Source organism: Ostrea edulis, chromosome 1 (genome assembly GCF_947568905.1).
Source record: "Ostrea edulis chromosome 1, xbOstEdul1.1, whole genome shotgun sequence".
Classification (NCBI taxonomy): Eukaryota; Metazoa; Mollusca; class Bivalvia; order Ostreida; family Ostreidae; genus Ostrea; species Ostrea edulis.
The window spans coordinates 21,877,167-21,893,184 of NC_079164.1; the positions used below are offsets into that span (position 1 = coordinate 21,877,167).

Genomic DNA, 16,018 nt, shown 5'->3' on the forward strand with positions numbered 1-16,018 from the left:
TTATACGATGCATGCAAACATAGCTCTTAATGAGTATTGTACATCAGTAAAAAAAATTCCAATGCTATTTATTGTATTTCTGAATATAATGAATGTCTTAAAGTTTAACTACAGATCAACAATTAGAATATTATACAAGGCAAGAAATGTGAAAAGTATCGGCGTATATTCAATTAACATCAAGAAATTCTTAATATGGTTAAAGAAACTAGGCATGAAACAGTCTGACAACTATGTTTGTGCACATACGCGATACGTACGATACGTATTTATGTATGTGTAATATATACATATACATATATTTACACATATATAAGTACATACATACATAACGACACTGTAGTTAACTTGAATTATTAGGCATAGTATACAATACACGGAATTGAGATAAGTTACACTGAGAACACCCCCTCCTTACTAATACCACAAGGTACCTAACTAGATTTCAGACACCTCTCAATTCAAGTCTCATTTTACGATTATTTTAAACGAGACTGTTGAAACTTCTGTAATATCACTTGTTTGTCAATAGCCTGTCTCGATTTAAAAACTGATCATACGTAGAGCAAGCCCTTGTGTATCGAATAAGCTGAGAGAGATATACACCATACTCAGATGATAATGGGATATTGCTACATAAATACGGGAAGTTAACGATGGAGAAGCTGAATCCATCCCCTTTGTCATGAAGTTGAGTTGTTAGTTTGCCGTTAACGTATACATGTATTTCAACAGAATATTTAAGTATGAAGCAGATATGGAGGTCTCTGTATTGTCTTATATTTCGAGTTCACAGGTATATATCAAATCGACATATGAATAAAAATGATTATTGTTTAATAGTAGATAAAACAACGACATCGATAGATCTAAATGTCAAGTTGAAGGCCACAGCAAGAGATTTTTTTCTTCTCGCGTAGAGGTTTTTGAATAAACTCTGCTTCATAAGAAATACAAACACAGGTCAGCTTACAAAGAAGCACAATTCGTGCCCATGGGATTTCCAAAAGACTGTTGGAATACCTGATCACCAAAGACTAAGAAAATAATATCAATGATGAACACCAGCATATTTTTAATTTCAACTTCAGAGTACTTGTGTGTGGAATCAGAGTGGCGTTTAACAAAGTAAATTTTGAATGACTGATCACTAGATATGAATATTTCCTTTTTTTTAAAGTAACTGTCTGTGATGTCAAAAAGTTTAATCTTTAATTTATCATGAGGAATGGTCGTGTATTTAAGCGTTGAAAAGTCAGACAATTTGATGCTATGTTGTCGATATCTACTCAAGGTATTCGATATGTATTCGGTCTTCATTTATTATAACCGCAAATTATTAATATATATATATATATATATATTTCAAAAGATAAAAATAGCTTGTGAGTGTTGAAAATGCTACGAACGCTTAGACTAGTTCCTTACACTTCATTTTATTAGTGAAGTGTAAAATCGAGAGTGGCGGGATGGAGACCAAACTAACGAAAGCCATAAGTTTAGTTCAATATACAAACCTATTTGAATAATCATCATTTAACCGAACTGGGATGATTTCATTCAAAATATTTCACTAAAAATATTTATGGGAATATTAGTTCACACAGACATTATTGTTTGAAAAAGAGTATGGGTATGGAAATGAACTCGGGTTCAAATTGACTGGCTACCTACATATACCATGGCTACGTCAACAAACGAAATCATTTGAAGCTCAGAGTTTTCGGGTCGCATGGGGCTTTATTGAATATTTGAAGGTATGTTTGGACACAAGTAGAGTAGGAAAATATGCTAGCATTCTTTTAATATTAAATTTATGAGACGTTGAGCAACAATATAAGACCTCAACAGTGCAGATGCAGTTTTTTTTTTACTGGATAAACTCTCGAGAGCATAATAACCAACCAAACACACAGATTAATCCAAATGCGGGAGCTTTCAACAATTCTTCATTCAGTAATTGTACTTTCAATTTCTCAAAGTGATACCGGTAACATGGCCGACTGGCACCGGTTCACTACCTTATAGCGATTGTACCTAATCCGTTTGCAATTAGATGTGGTAAATATCAAGGTCAATAAATCTGGTATCGTTGGTAAGGACTTTTCGCTAATAAATGCACATGCTAAATATAAAAGTAGTACCTCTTACGATTTGAAAGATATGGCTTATATTCAAATTTCTAAAAAGTAGGTCGAAGGTCAATATTAAGGTCATCAGGTCAAAGATTTTGATGTCAGTGGAAAGGTTTTGCCACAAGAAATACACATCCCAAATATTAAAGGTCTACCTCTTCTGGTGTACATGTTAAAGTTTTTGTCACAGACAGACAGGCCAAAATGAAGATTCGAGGGCATAAAAATGCACACATTAAAATAGTTTTAAAAGTGTAAATATAAGCAATAAATTATTATTTTTTGAAAGATGTAAAGATCGCGTACGCTCGTTATTTAACTTGTGTGCACACAGCACTAGCGTTGCAGTTATAAGACTAAATAATCCATTGCTTATTCAACTTCATGTATGAATTCATTGTTGTCAAACATTGAAAACTTTGTGCAATTTCCATCAAGTTTTAACTTTACATTACGTCACGCGGCGTAGGAATACACAGTGTGGGATACGAACACAATTTCGTATGAGTGATATCGGCTGGATAAAGAGGTAAATTCACCAAGGCAAGAGGATAGAAAACACACAACTTGTTGAATATAAATAATATTAAACCACAATCCATGGGATATCCTATTATAGAAGGCTTATTGACCAGTGTACAGAAATAGAAGGCTTAAAGTTTTCTTAAATCTTTCTACTGATGTTAATGTATTGTACGTGTACGTATTTCTAGATAGAACGTTAGAAACTATTTAATAGTAGACTATCATTTTTCATTACTAAAACTCTTTTAAATAAAAATGTCTTCCTATCAAACTTTTTTATTTGTAACAGAAGTTGTCTACGAAAAAAAAAAAGAAAGATAAATTTTGCTACGCACGAATATCTATTTTTTTTTTATCCTAATTTTTATATCATTTATCAAACACATGTTCTTAATTGATAAAAAAAAAAAAACAATTCAAAACGAATGAACGAGACGATGCTTTTTCGACATTTCTGGCACTTAACTCTGCTCTGTAAAACATGGATGCGCAGTACTGCAAAAAAACTAATCAACCAATGATTGGGTTCTATCAGCTAACATTACGTAAACGAAGCGTGGAACTAAAAACAGTATGCTCTGCGTTACTCTGTGACACTTGCTTGCGTGATGGGAGGCGATCCGGATCTTCAACGTTTCAATATCCGCGGAACACTTATTATCACGTCCAGTGCAAAATTTCAAACTTTTCCCGATACTAAACTCGGCAAATTAACAAATACCTCTCCGGAGTACAACCCACAACATGATGAATATTTCATAGACCGAAATCCGATGATATTTCATTTAATATTAGACTTTTACAATACAGGGGACTTGCATCTTCCCAAAACTTTGTGTGCAGGGAGTATTAGGAAGGAATTGGAATTCTGGGAAATCCACGAAAATTTGCTGCGGCCCTGTTGCTGGAAAACTCTGTATAGCGATGATGACGATTGTGAAGCATATACCATGATCAGGAAAGTTGATTGTACAGTGAACCCTAAACCAGATCTAGATACAGAGCAAATGAATATCTGGAATCGAGAGAGAAAAATCAGACACGGAATATGGGACATTTTGAATAAGCCTGCATCAAGTATCATTGGAAAGGTGAGACAGACTTACAAATAAATAAGATTCTATTGGGTATGACTGGCTGATATTTTAAGTATCATGTGACAGGTTTTGTTTGGTTACTTTTTTTTTTCTTTTTTTTTTTTTGCTGCATAACCATTTTCGCAAATTTCTTAGATCATTTCAAATTTTGAGTAGTTTAAATTAGAGTTCGGTGAATCCTCGCCTTTACTCGTTGGATTTTTTTTTAGAAGAATTACAAATCCGTGACTTTTTTCATAACAGGCTATCAGATAAATCTCCAAAGTCTATGGTTTCCATCAACATAAATATATTCCATCAAAATGTCTTCCGACGGAATGCTACATGTATTTCCAGGAAAATTACTTGTGACCGCAGTTTTTATTTTATAAACAAAGATTGACCAATATCTCTATCATTTAGAGAAACCAGGACATGCGTACGGGGGTTGTCCCTAAAAGTCGTAGACAATGTTGATTACTCATTCATTCATTAGAAAAAAATATCAATTTTGTTTTGTTATTTAAAACCATTATTTTGTGGGGGGTTTTAAACAACGTTTCATAATATCTTTTCTCATAATGATGTAGAATGCAAATAAAAGACATATGTTCATAACTGTCGGCGCACAAACTTCATCTTCATCCTTTACATGACGTTATTTACCTTCAGGATTTCGCGGTCGTTATTTACTTTTTTATGGCCTTCCCATCTTCGGGTCTGATGTCATTCCCTCAACAAATTTCTTATGCCACTTAGACACTTAATGCCCCGCGAACATTCTGGTGATCTGATGTGCTTTCCATCTTGTGCTTTGTTTGAGTGAGGTTCAGATCACGGCCTACATGATATTTCATGATTTCTCGTGCGCCTAGAATGCCGTCGACGTCGTCATATCGCGCAAATTTCATTACATGTATGTTAAATGACATCACATCTCTGCCGGTTATCTCGTCCTGCGGTTGTAAAGCCAGTATATTACATGAAAAACGTAACTGATTCCATTGATATAAATTTGAATGCGATATATTTAATATGAAACTGTTTGCTTTCATCTAATTGAGTGATACAAAGAAAATATCTACTTATTTTTGTACGTGTGCAAATAATGCAGATGGATACTTTTTTATTCAGTAACATCTAATTTATCTCTTTTTTGATACTTATTTCTTTTATATTTTTGTTTAGAATAAGTAAAAGTTTTCTCATGTAAACAACTCTTTTGGATCTGATACGTATTTTGAAAATTATTAACATTGTCCACGACTTTATGGGACAACCCTCGTGTTGAGGAATAACGGTATTATTGACTAATGGGATTGCTTTATTTGCGTATAGTTATTACATGATCTTTGCTTTTCCGCGTTGTTGTTTTTAGATCATATCAACATATTCGTGTTAATTGATGTTCTGCTGCACAAAGCATTGAAAATATATAGGTCATACTTGATACGTTCAATCAATGTATTGTCGTAGAAAACATTAAACATATATGGAATGAGAGTACCAAACCCCCGTATGCGTAACCCGGACGGAGTTTACCCAAGATTGAGCGGAGGTATAAATGTCTAGGTGTTGCATGATTGGCTAATATCAAGAGTGAAATTATTTGGAATTGAAAGAAATATTATAGAGGTTCAAATTAATTGTCAGGATGAAAAATTATCGCACAAAATCGAGAAATGACTGAGGAAATTACCATGGTAGGGGTGTGCTTAAAATGAAGTGTGTAATTTACTGCAGATTGCTATGTGTTGTAAAAAAGTACAAATATGGCCTATAAAAGGCACGGGACCCTATATATTTTTTGTCATTTTTTATCAACACTTGGAATGAACTTTGAAATGTTTGCGGTCATTTGTTTAAAATCTATATAGTGAATTAGTGAGAGGGCCAAAGGTTAACATTGAGGTCTATGGGAAATGAATTGGTACTCTTTTCCCATATAGGCCATACTTAATACGTTCAATGTATTGTCGTACAAAACATTAAACATATATAGGCCATACTTAATACGTTCAATCAATGTATAAGATTACTTAACAAGAAATTAAATAGATTTACATGTCCTAAAACGGAAGTGCGGTACGACATATTTGTTATAATAAAACTTTGTTTTCTCTTTTGTACTGATGGTACTGTTTTAATGTCCGAAACTGCGTCTGGTTTACAGCGCACACTAGATATACTTGCCGAATATTGTAGTTTATGGAAACTCACTATGAACATACACACATGTATAGCCAAAACAAAGGTATTAATATTTTCAAAAGCTCCTATAACAAAAAGTAGGTTTTTCTACAGTGGTATTGCTGTTGAAATTGTGAAAGAGCTTTGTTATTTGGGTACATTTCTATCAAGAAGTGGAAAGTTTAATAATGCAAAGAAACATTTAACAGAACAAGCATCAAAAGCTCTTGATGGTGTTTTACGTAAGAATCGTTATTTCCATTTACCAATTAATTGTCAGTTAGACTTGTTTGATAAAGTAATCAACCCAATTTTACTTTATTCTTGTGAAATTTGGGGATATGAATACATGTATATGAAAATATGGATATTATTGGAAAAGTACACCTTAATTTTTTTTTAATTTATCCTGAATCTTTAGTCAAGTACCCCAAATTGTATTGTATGGAGAAAGTGGTAAGTTTCCATTTTCACTTAATGTTAGAATAAGAATGGTTATGTACTGGGCAAAAATTGTAACAGCCTATGAAAATGAACTAGCAAAATTAATGTAATATATTGCTATAAACTGGCTAAAGTCTTGTGTTAAAGAAGCGCTAAAAAACCAATTTGTACAAGAATGGAATAGTGTCATTAACGACTCGCCTAAATTTATTAACTATAGAATTTGTAAAACAAATTTTGGTATTGAATATTATCTGTTGAACTTGCCTAGATATTTAAGGATCACATTAACTAAATGGTGAACTTGTAATCATCATCTTCCTATAGAAACTGGTAGATGGAATAATATTGAAAGAAATTTACGGACATGTACAATGAGTAATACGCAAGATCGCGACTACTTTTTCCGTCTTGGTTTTAAATTTTACTTTCCCCTTTCAAAGTCTCGCGAGACCCAGAGTATGCGAGAATTTGGGCATGTTGGTAAATAATACCAGTTCTGCAACTTTTGTCGTGATCGATTCACCAGATTTTAACAATGGTGTACTATCATTGCATTGCAGTAGACTGTAGTAATGATTTAAGAAAGAAACATAATACGTAGAAATACCCACAACTGATAGATTTTAATGGAAATGTGGTGGATTTTTTCTCACTGCAGTCAGCCAGGAAATTCCCAAAGCTGAGAAGAGCTTGCGTCAAAATATATAGCTTCGCGAGCTAAATTCAGAAGTTCATTTTTCCTGTATCCAGACATTTCTACACACCTTTCATTTAAAAATGATTTTAATTGTGGAAAGCACATGGAGGTTAAATCGTCTTCCGATGCCATGTTTTGAACACAGGTGCTTTGGTTCAGGACACCCCCCTCCGAATAAGCTACATGAGTTGATTTAATTATTATTTTGTTGAAAATATTTCTAATACATGTCAACAACGTCGTACATACCCCTAAAGTCCAAAATAAGCCACTTTAGAAAAATACCCTCACTGTTATAATAACCAGTGAGGGTATTTTTCTAAAATGGCTTAATTTGAATTATTTTGGACTTTAGGGGTATGCACGACGTTGTTGACATGTATTAGAAATATTTTCAACAAAAAAATAATTAAATCAACTCATGTAGCTTATTCGGAGGGGGGGGGGGGTCCTGAACCAAAGCACCTGTGGTTTTGAATAAACAAAAAATGCCCAAGATCGACACGCTTTTCCGGACTTCTTTACAAGAGAGTTCCGCTAACTCGGTATTTACGATCTTGCGTATTGCAACAGTATTGGTGATGAATTTCATTATGTCCTGGAATATACATGTTTTTCAAACGACAGAAAAATATACCTTAACAAAAGATTTTGTCAAAAGCCCAACAATATTAAGTTTAACGAGTTAATGAATACAAACAATGTGACATCTTTCAAATCACTGGCAAAATTTGCTAAAAGAATTTTAGTGCTGCCTGCTCTTCCTGAACAAATTTACTTACACCTGACTATATGTTTATCTATTTTTCAATATCTACTTTTATTTCTTGTGATCCTTACCTATAATCATAGTTTATATATGTATATATTTGTTGTACCTCATGTACCAGTGCTGTTGTACAAAACATTAAACATATATAGGCCATACTTAATACGTTCAATCTATGCACTGTCCTACAAAGCCTTAGGCATGGATAGATCAAACAAAATCTAAGACGTGCATACATCATACTTTTAGAATAATTTTAATCAAAATATTGCGAGAAATAACCCCAGACGTGAATATATCATACAAAACGTTATAGACTTGTTTAGATCAAACGATACCTTAGGTATGAATAGACCGTACAAAGTCTTTTAGACTTAGTTACAAAATACAAAACCTTACACATGAATAGACCACACATGGATAGACAATACAAACCTCATACATGGATAGACTATACAAACCTCACATATGGATAGACCTTACAAACCTCACACATGGATAGACTATACAAACCTCACACATGGATAGACTATACAAACCTCACACATGGATAGACCTTACAAACCTCACAAATGGATAGACCTTACAAACCTCACACATGGATAGACCATACAAACCTCACACATGGATAGACCATACAAACTTCACACATGGATAGACTATACAAACCTCACACATGGATAGGCAATACAAATCCTCACACATGGATAGACCATACAAACCTCACACATGGATAGACTATACAAACCTCACACATGGATAGACTATACAAACCTCACACATGGATAGACAACACAAACCTCACACATGGATAGACCATACAAACCTCACACATGGATAGACCATACAAACCTCACACATGGATAGACCATACAAACCTCACACATGGATATACAATACAAACCTCACATATGGATAGACCATACAAATCCCCAGACATGGATAGGCAATATAAAATCTTAGATCTGGATAAAACATACAGAATCTCAGCGATGAAACCTTGTACATGGATAGACTATACAAAACCCCAGATGTGAATAAACCATACTTTTAATCTACTTATTTTACCTTGTAGATCTGGTTCACTCTGGTCTTTCTCTCCGTCACGGTCTCCATAGTAGTCTTCGGATTATCGACAACAACCATCTTGCGATCGTCAATACTACATTCCCAAAATACGACTAACATGGACGGGGAAACTAAACTGTATACAACGACCACCCTGCATAATGGCATGATTTGGACGGATTTCGCCACCAACTTGATTCTGTTCGTAGACTTTTTTCTTCGATTTTACTCCTGTTTGAAAAAGAAGAAATTTGTGTGTAACATTTTGAACTATATTGATTTATTGGTTTGCATTTTAATCTTTCACATAACATACAGAGAAATGAATCCATTGAACGATCATAAAAAGATTGTCAGCGGGCAAATTGTCTTCAGATATGTCTACGCACTGAGAGTTCTACGGTTATTCCGACTCTTAATGCATACTAGAGGAATGAAAATTATCAAACTTTGTATAAAGGCGAACTTTGTTGAATTCCTATTTTTCATCGCTCTCTTTCATTCGTTTGCGTGTATTTTTGCGGCAGTGATGTATTTTGCCGAGCTGGACTACGCCAACGGATTTACAGACTTCTTTGAGTCGGTATGGTGGGCAGTGATAACTATCTCGTCGGTCGGATACGGTGATAAAGTTCCGGAATCAATTATTGGTCACGCGATCGGAATACTGGCGGCTTTTTCCGGAATCTTGATTGTGTCGATACCTATTGTTGTAATTTCGACAAACTACGGGAGTTATTACAATTGCTATAAAATGATAGACAAGCATAGGAAAACCAATTTGTTATCAAAGAAAACACCAGCAACAAATAGTATTATGTTCAATCAATGAATTTATACCGACGCCTCTCTAGCACATATATTGTCTTGCTTCTTGACAATTGAAATTATCGATTTTTATATACGAAATACTGTCAAGCATTTATTTGTTGTTTTCCTGTCTGTGTACAAATATGATTGTGAACTTTTAAAAAAGAAAAATAAATGTATCATGCAGCTGTAACATTAGCGAGAAACTTATGATACCGAGACACAAGTATGCGTATGTCGGATGATAGATTTTCTGGATAGTAGGACGCCACATCGTACGGCGGCGTAGAAAGGCCAAGTAAAAAAAAAATATTATTCGTTCGGACGAATTAGTAATTCGTTCGGACGAATTAGCTATTCGCCGTAACATCGCTATAACACAAACGTCAATGAATGTTTATAGGTCAAACACAATGGAAATAATCTACACTATATGTATATGTACATTTCGTCGCCTTTGTAACCAGATGACCTTAAGAATTGATTGTATTATCGATTATATTGGTCTTGCATTATCTTTATCGATTATATTAACCTTAATTACCGATTATATTATCAACCTTACAATGTATGTGAGTGATGCAGGCCTGTGGAATCGCACTGATCATATTTAGTCATTTTAGCTGATGTAATTATCTGTGCCTACATTGCAAACAAATACATAAAGGTCATCATGTTTTGTACGACCTTTATGAGTAAAACTCGCGATACTGTTATTCCAGTACCTGCATCACCCATAGATGATTGGCAGTTGGGACAGTTTTGTTACCAAAAATGTACACTACTGCAGCTGCGTCTATCACAGCGCAGTGGTATCAATAATTCTGAAAACGTACCCATTTAATATATATATATACGTTTGTATTTGTCAAAAGCAGAAGAGAACCTGGTATTGTATTTGAATGTTGCTGAGTTCGTGTTAGAAATAAACTCTGAAAACAACGCGAGTTAGTATAATTAAGACTTTGTTAGTACAAGTCTTCAGGTTTAGACTTTGTTGGTAGAAGTCTTAAACAAATAATCCGGTTTACACCTTTCATTCCTATACAATAAATGACACTGTAGAAATAGCAGCTAAGGGTTTATTGCATCATGTAATTTATTATATCTAATTTGTGAATATAAAATTACATATAGCAATTAAGGTTTGTTGTAGTTTTGGACATATACAATTTTGTTGTATGTGAAATGAAATTCACGTTTCAAAATGACGGTCGTATATTGTAAATATGGTCACAGATCAAAGTATTTTTGTAGTGTGTACTTGTGACATTTCGTACAAAAACTTAAGATTTATTGAATTCCAGTCAAGATATAAGGATATGTCTTTTACCTTCCCCTACAGTCGATTTTCCTGAAATAGAGGGGTGTATATTCAGAGTACATGAGAAGTGAATGGATGTGTCTGTCGTGAGCGAAAATTCTGCAAAAACAAAATGATACGTGCTTGAAGTTTCAAATTGATTTAGAAGAAGTTTTCAACGAGATATTTAGAAATTGTTTAGATTCCTGTACTTGTTTACGTAGAACGTTATTCGTTAATTTGCTTTCAGTGAACAGGAGGTGCGAATCGTCAAAGACGTTCTCTTTCGACAAGTCGGAATTCTTCTACGATTCTACAGCAAGATACAGAATCCCAGACTGCGCGTGCGCCGACAGAATCCCAGACTGCGCTTGCACCGACGGGTGTTACTAAAACGCGGAACGGAAAACGGAATGAAAGACGGAACGGAAAACGGAAAATATTTTATGCAATAATGTTATGAGTATTGACCCCATCAAATTCCGTAAATGACCTCATCTGTCCGCACGTCCCCGCAGTGCGTCACGTAGACGAGACAACTTTATACAGACAGTTCATCTTCGGGGACGTGCGGACAGATGAGGTCATTTACGGAATTTGATGAAAAGAGCCCTAAGAAATAATCTGTGGCATTTTGAAAATCTGTGTTTGCACATTTAATAATATGATGATCGGGTTCTATCTATCATGGAAATATAATGATTTTTAAAAAAAATTGTAAGCAAAAACAATGCTGATGTGTTCATATGTGCATAACTTTTTCCAAAAATGATGAAAACTAAATTTATGATTTTATAAGAAAAATGGATATTTATCGAATGGAATTGCAATTTATTCCCATTAGTTTTCAATTGAGTCCAAAACAACGGGGAAGCTTTATGTAGAGTTATATAGAGGGGGATAATATACATGTATGTATTCCATTTTTTTTTTAACATCATGCATAGAATGATAGTAACAAGTCTCCTAGGTTTTAGGAATTTTATGTTTGTACTTACAATCAAACTAACCCAAAAAATTACATCAACCATTTCATCCACTTCCTCTGGTATTGAGTGTCCTTGGATACGGAATAAATGGTCATCCATACATCACTAGTGTTACTCTCCAGAAGAGGAGAGTCCTGTAGAACAAATGACAAAGCAATGGTTCTAACAACCTTCTTTTTTATAATTTAATCATTCCAATATGATTAATATTTTAGCTGCAAAGTATCGCTTCTTTCTGGGTATTATCAACATATTATAGTTTCATGAATTAAATATTTACCTGATTCGGAATTATTTTTTATACAACCTATGATCCGTTAATGGAAAGAGAATTCACCTCAACGCTAACCTTTAAAGTTCTTACAGAAAAGCATATAACTAATTTGCTACCCTTCACTTAAATCATGAATTTATAACAGATGAGATGTTATGGGACTTTCTTTTCTTTCATACACATCGAAAAGAAATTCTTCCTAAGGAGTTTAGTTTGTATCGATTCGCCGGGCCGTAGGTTACCCGCAGAGGCCACCACTTCTCACCTTCATAACTACACACCCACTCCGATGCGATTTAACGATCTGTTGGGTATGAATTATTCAGATTCCTTTGGTTTGTTGAGGGAAAGAAGCAAGGATCAAACATGACGTTCGTTTACTAAGACAGTAGTAAGTTTTTAGCTTAAACAGTTTTATATCTTAGATTTATTGAAAAAAAAAATCTATGTAGCATTTTATCATATCGTTATGTTTATGGATGACAGCAATTCACATCGAACATAATAATGATAGTAGGTGCTGATATTTCAATTTAAATTCATTTGAAATGAAAATTTGTTTTCTTTTATCCCATATAAGTGATATTTACTCATTTAAAACATGATCGTCATAGGAAACCCGTTTAAATGAGAGGGAACATATTCCTCTAAATCAGAAAATTCTACAGTTCTGTCTTAAAACCGTCGAATTATCATTTTTTTGACATTGCAACATATAATTTCAATTTTCTATCTCTAAATGATGACTAGTACGTGTAATTGACACGGTAGGTACAGTATTTATTTAGATGAAGTTTTTAAGTGTGTCTTCGATATGATCATTCCAAAGCAAACATTATCTAAGAGCATTGTGTCGTACATTACTGTTCATTCAGATGAGTTAAATCAACACGAGCATGCATATCTTAAACGTTTTCTATTGGAAACACGACCTTATGAAGAACAAACATGTCAATCAAATTGGGAAACTCTCCTTATAGGAACTGAGGGAAAAGTTGATCAATTTACTGGCGGGTATACATGATTTCACCATTTAGTCATACGGTAACGTATAAGATTTGATATATTTTAAAATGATTTTTATTGAAGATAACCAGTCTGATTTAAACCACCCCCTCCTCCTTACACTCGTCCTGACGGGGGGGGGGGGGGGGGGGGGGGTAATCAGACTGGAAGATAACGTGACTTGATAATTCAAATCTTCAAAGTGCACTGCCATTCTCCATAAGGTAATTCTTCCGTGAGTTTATTCAATGCTTTTCAAAGTTCTGAATTCTAACATTTGATGAATCAGAAAGATATAGATCTAATGAAATCAGATTATTTACACAGGGCATCAGGTCTAAAGAAATAGACATACCCCTCACCGAAACTTTAATTTGTAACTAAGACAGTTTGATAATATGTCTAGGACCTTTTCAGTCGTTCATTTCCGTGATCGTTGACAATCTGAGAATTAAGATAAACCTGTGTACAAGTGTACTCCTTATTCGAACATTCTATGCAGGGCTGTAACAGTTTCATGTGAGTAATAAAATCTTGACAAGGTGCAAAAAGAATTCCTGAATTTGCCTTAATGGTGATGTCGTGTACATCCCACAGGCAATTATATATATCGCTTCGGTTCGAATTTATTATTAAAGGGTACCCAAGTTCACCGATATAAAAACAATAAACTAAATGGTATAAAATTCTACTCTGTATTCTAATATATCCATATACATAATCAATCTACATTACTACCAAAGTTCATTCCGAAATTCCGTGATAAGCGAGAGTGCAGACGGTTTTACAATTTTCAGTCACTTGAAGCTATTTCGGACTTTGATCCGTTCATGAATTGGGGTAAGAAATTCAACTTGGAAATGGTATCTAATGCTGCACTATATGTAATAGCTTGTTGCAATGCTCAAACATTCTGTTTAGTCGTATAGTGCCAGGACCCAGCTAAAATTCAACCAAAAAACAATCTAATTAAAATTAGATGTTAGATCCGCTCACATACTCGCTACACTTAGTGTAGCGAGTATGTTAGCGGATCTAACATCTAATTTTAATTAGATTGACGAAAAAATAATAGGCTTTTTTTCCGAATTTTGCATATACATTGTATTGGGAAGTATATGGAATTTCGGGATTTTTATTTCTGATTTATCAAATGTTACAATTCAGTACTTTGAAAAGCAATGAGTAAACTCACGCTTATCGCCTCGGCTTTTATATTTCAAAACAACATATCTCGACTTCGGGGGTTATCCTGCAACAAACACGAAAACGCGATCATTATTTCTCAAATATACATTTGTGTCATACGGTGTACAGTGATATTGTAACACCGTATGCAGTGATATTGTAACACCGTGATATTGTAACACCGTGATATTGTAACACCGTATACAGTGATATTGTAACACCGTGATATTGTAACACCATTTACAGTGATATTGTAACACCGTTATATTGTAACACCGTGTACAGTGATATTGTAACACTGTGTACCGTGATATTGTAACACCGTGATATTGTAACACCGTGTACAGTGATATTGTAACACCGTGATATTGTAACACTGTGATATTGTAACACCATGATACTGTAACACCGTGATATTCTAACACCGTGTACAATGATATTGTAACACCGTGTACAATGATATTGTAACACCGTGTATAGTGGTAGCATTGTAACACCGTGATATTGTAACACTGTGTATAGTGATATTGTGACACCGTGTACAGTGATATTGTAACATCGTGATATTGTAACACCATGTACAGTGATATTGTGACACCGTGTACAGTGATATTGTAACACCGTGATATTGTAACATCATGTACAGTGATATTGTAACATCATTTATAGTGATATTGTGACACCGTGTACAGTGATAATGTAACACCGTGATATTGTAACACCGTGTACAGTGATATTGTGACACTGTATACAGTGATATTGTAATATGGTGTACAGTGATATTGTAACACCGTGTACAGTTATATTGTAACACCGTGTACAGTGATATTGTAACACCGTGATATTGTAACACCGTGCTATTGTAACACCGTAATATTGTAACACCGTGTATAGTGATATTGTAACATGGTGTACAGTGATATTGTACCACCGTGTACAATGATACTATAACACCGTGATATGGTAACACCGCGTACAGTGGCATTGTAACACCGTGATACTGTAACACCGTGATATTGTAACACCGTGTACAGTGATATTGTAACACTGTGTATAGTAATATTGTAACAACGTGATATTGTAACACTGTGATATTGTAAGACCGTGTACAGTGATATTGTAACACCGTGTATAGTAATATTGTAACACCGTGATATTGTAACACTGTGATATTGTAACACCGTGTACAGTGATATTGTAACACCGTGATATTGTAACACCGTGATATTGTAACACCGTGATATTGTAACACCGTGTACAGTGATATTGTAACACCGTGTACAATGATATTGTAACACCATGTACAGTGATATTCTAACACCGTGTACAGTGATATTGTAACACCGTGTACAATGATATTGTAAGACCGTGTATAGTGGTAGTATTGTAACACCGTGATATTGTAACACTGTGTATAGTGATATTGTGACACCGTGTACAGTGATATTGTAACATCGTGATATTGTAACACCATGTACAGTGATATTGTGACACCGTGTACAGTGATATTGTAATATGGTGTACAGTGATATTGTAACACCG

At 34.4% G+C, this 16,018-nt stretch overlaps 1 protein-coding gene across 5 annotated transcripts in view; it reads left to right on the plus strand.

Moving 5' to 3' along the window:
* Positions 1-16,018, plus strand: part of LOC125663699 (potassium voltage-gated channel protein Shaw-like) — a 47,179-nt gene that overhangs the window by 26,060 nt on the left and 5,101 nt on the right. For 2 of the 5 annotated variants that reach the window (XM_056153057.1, XM_056153056.1), the window contains 2 exons: positions 3,471-3,751; positions 8,915-10,660. In XM_056153057.1, coding sequence (XP_056009032.1) covers positions 3,611-3,751; positions 8,915-9,739 — 966 coding nt within the window. In that variant the 5' untranslated portion in view covers positions 3,471-3,610 and the 3' untranslated portion in view covers positions 9,740-10,660. Of the gene's footprint in view, positions 1-2,791; positions 3,752-8,914; positions 10,661-11,270; positions 11,578-16,018 lie in introns of those variants that run through there. The other 3 variants (XM_056153058.1, XM_056153055.1, XM_056153059.1) reach the window with 3 other exon arrangements.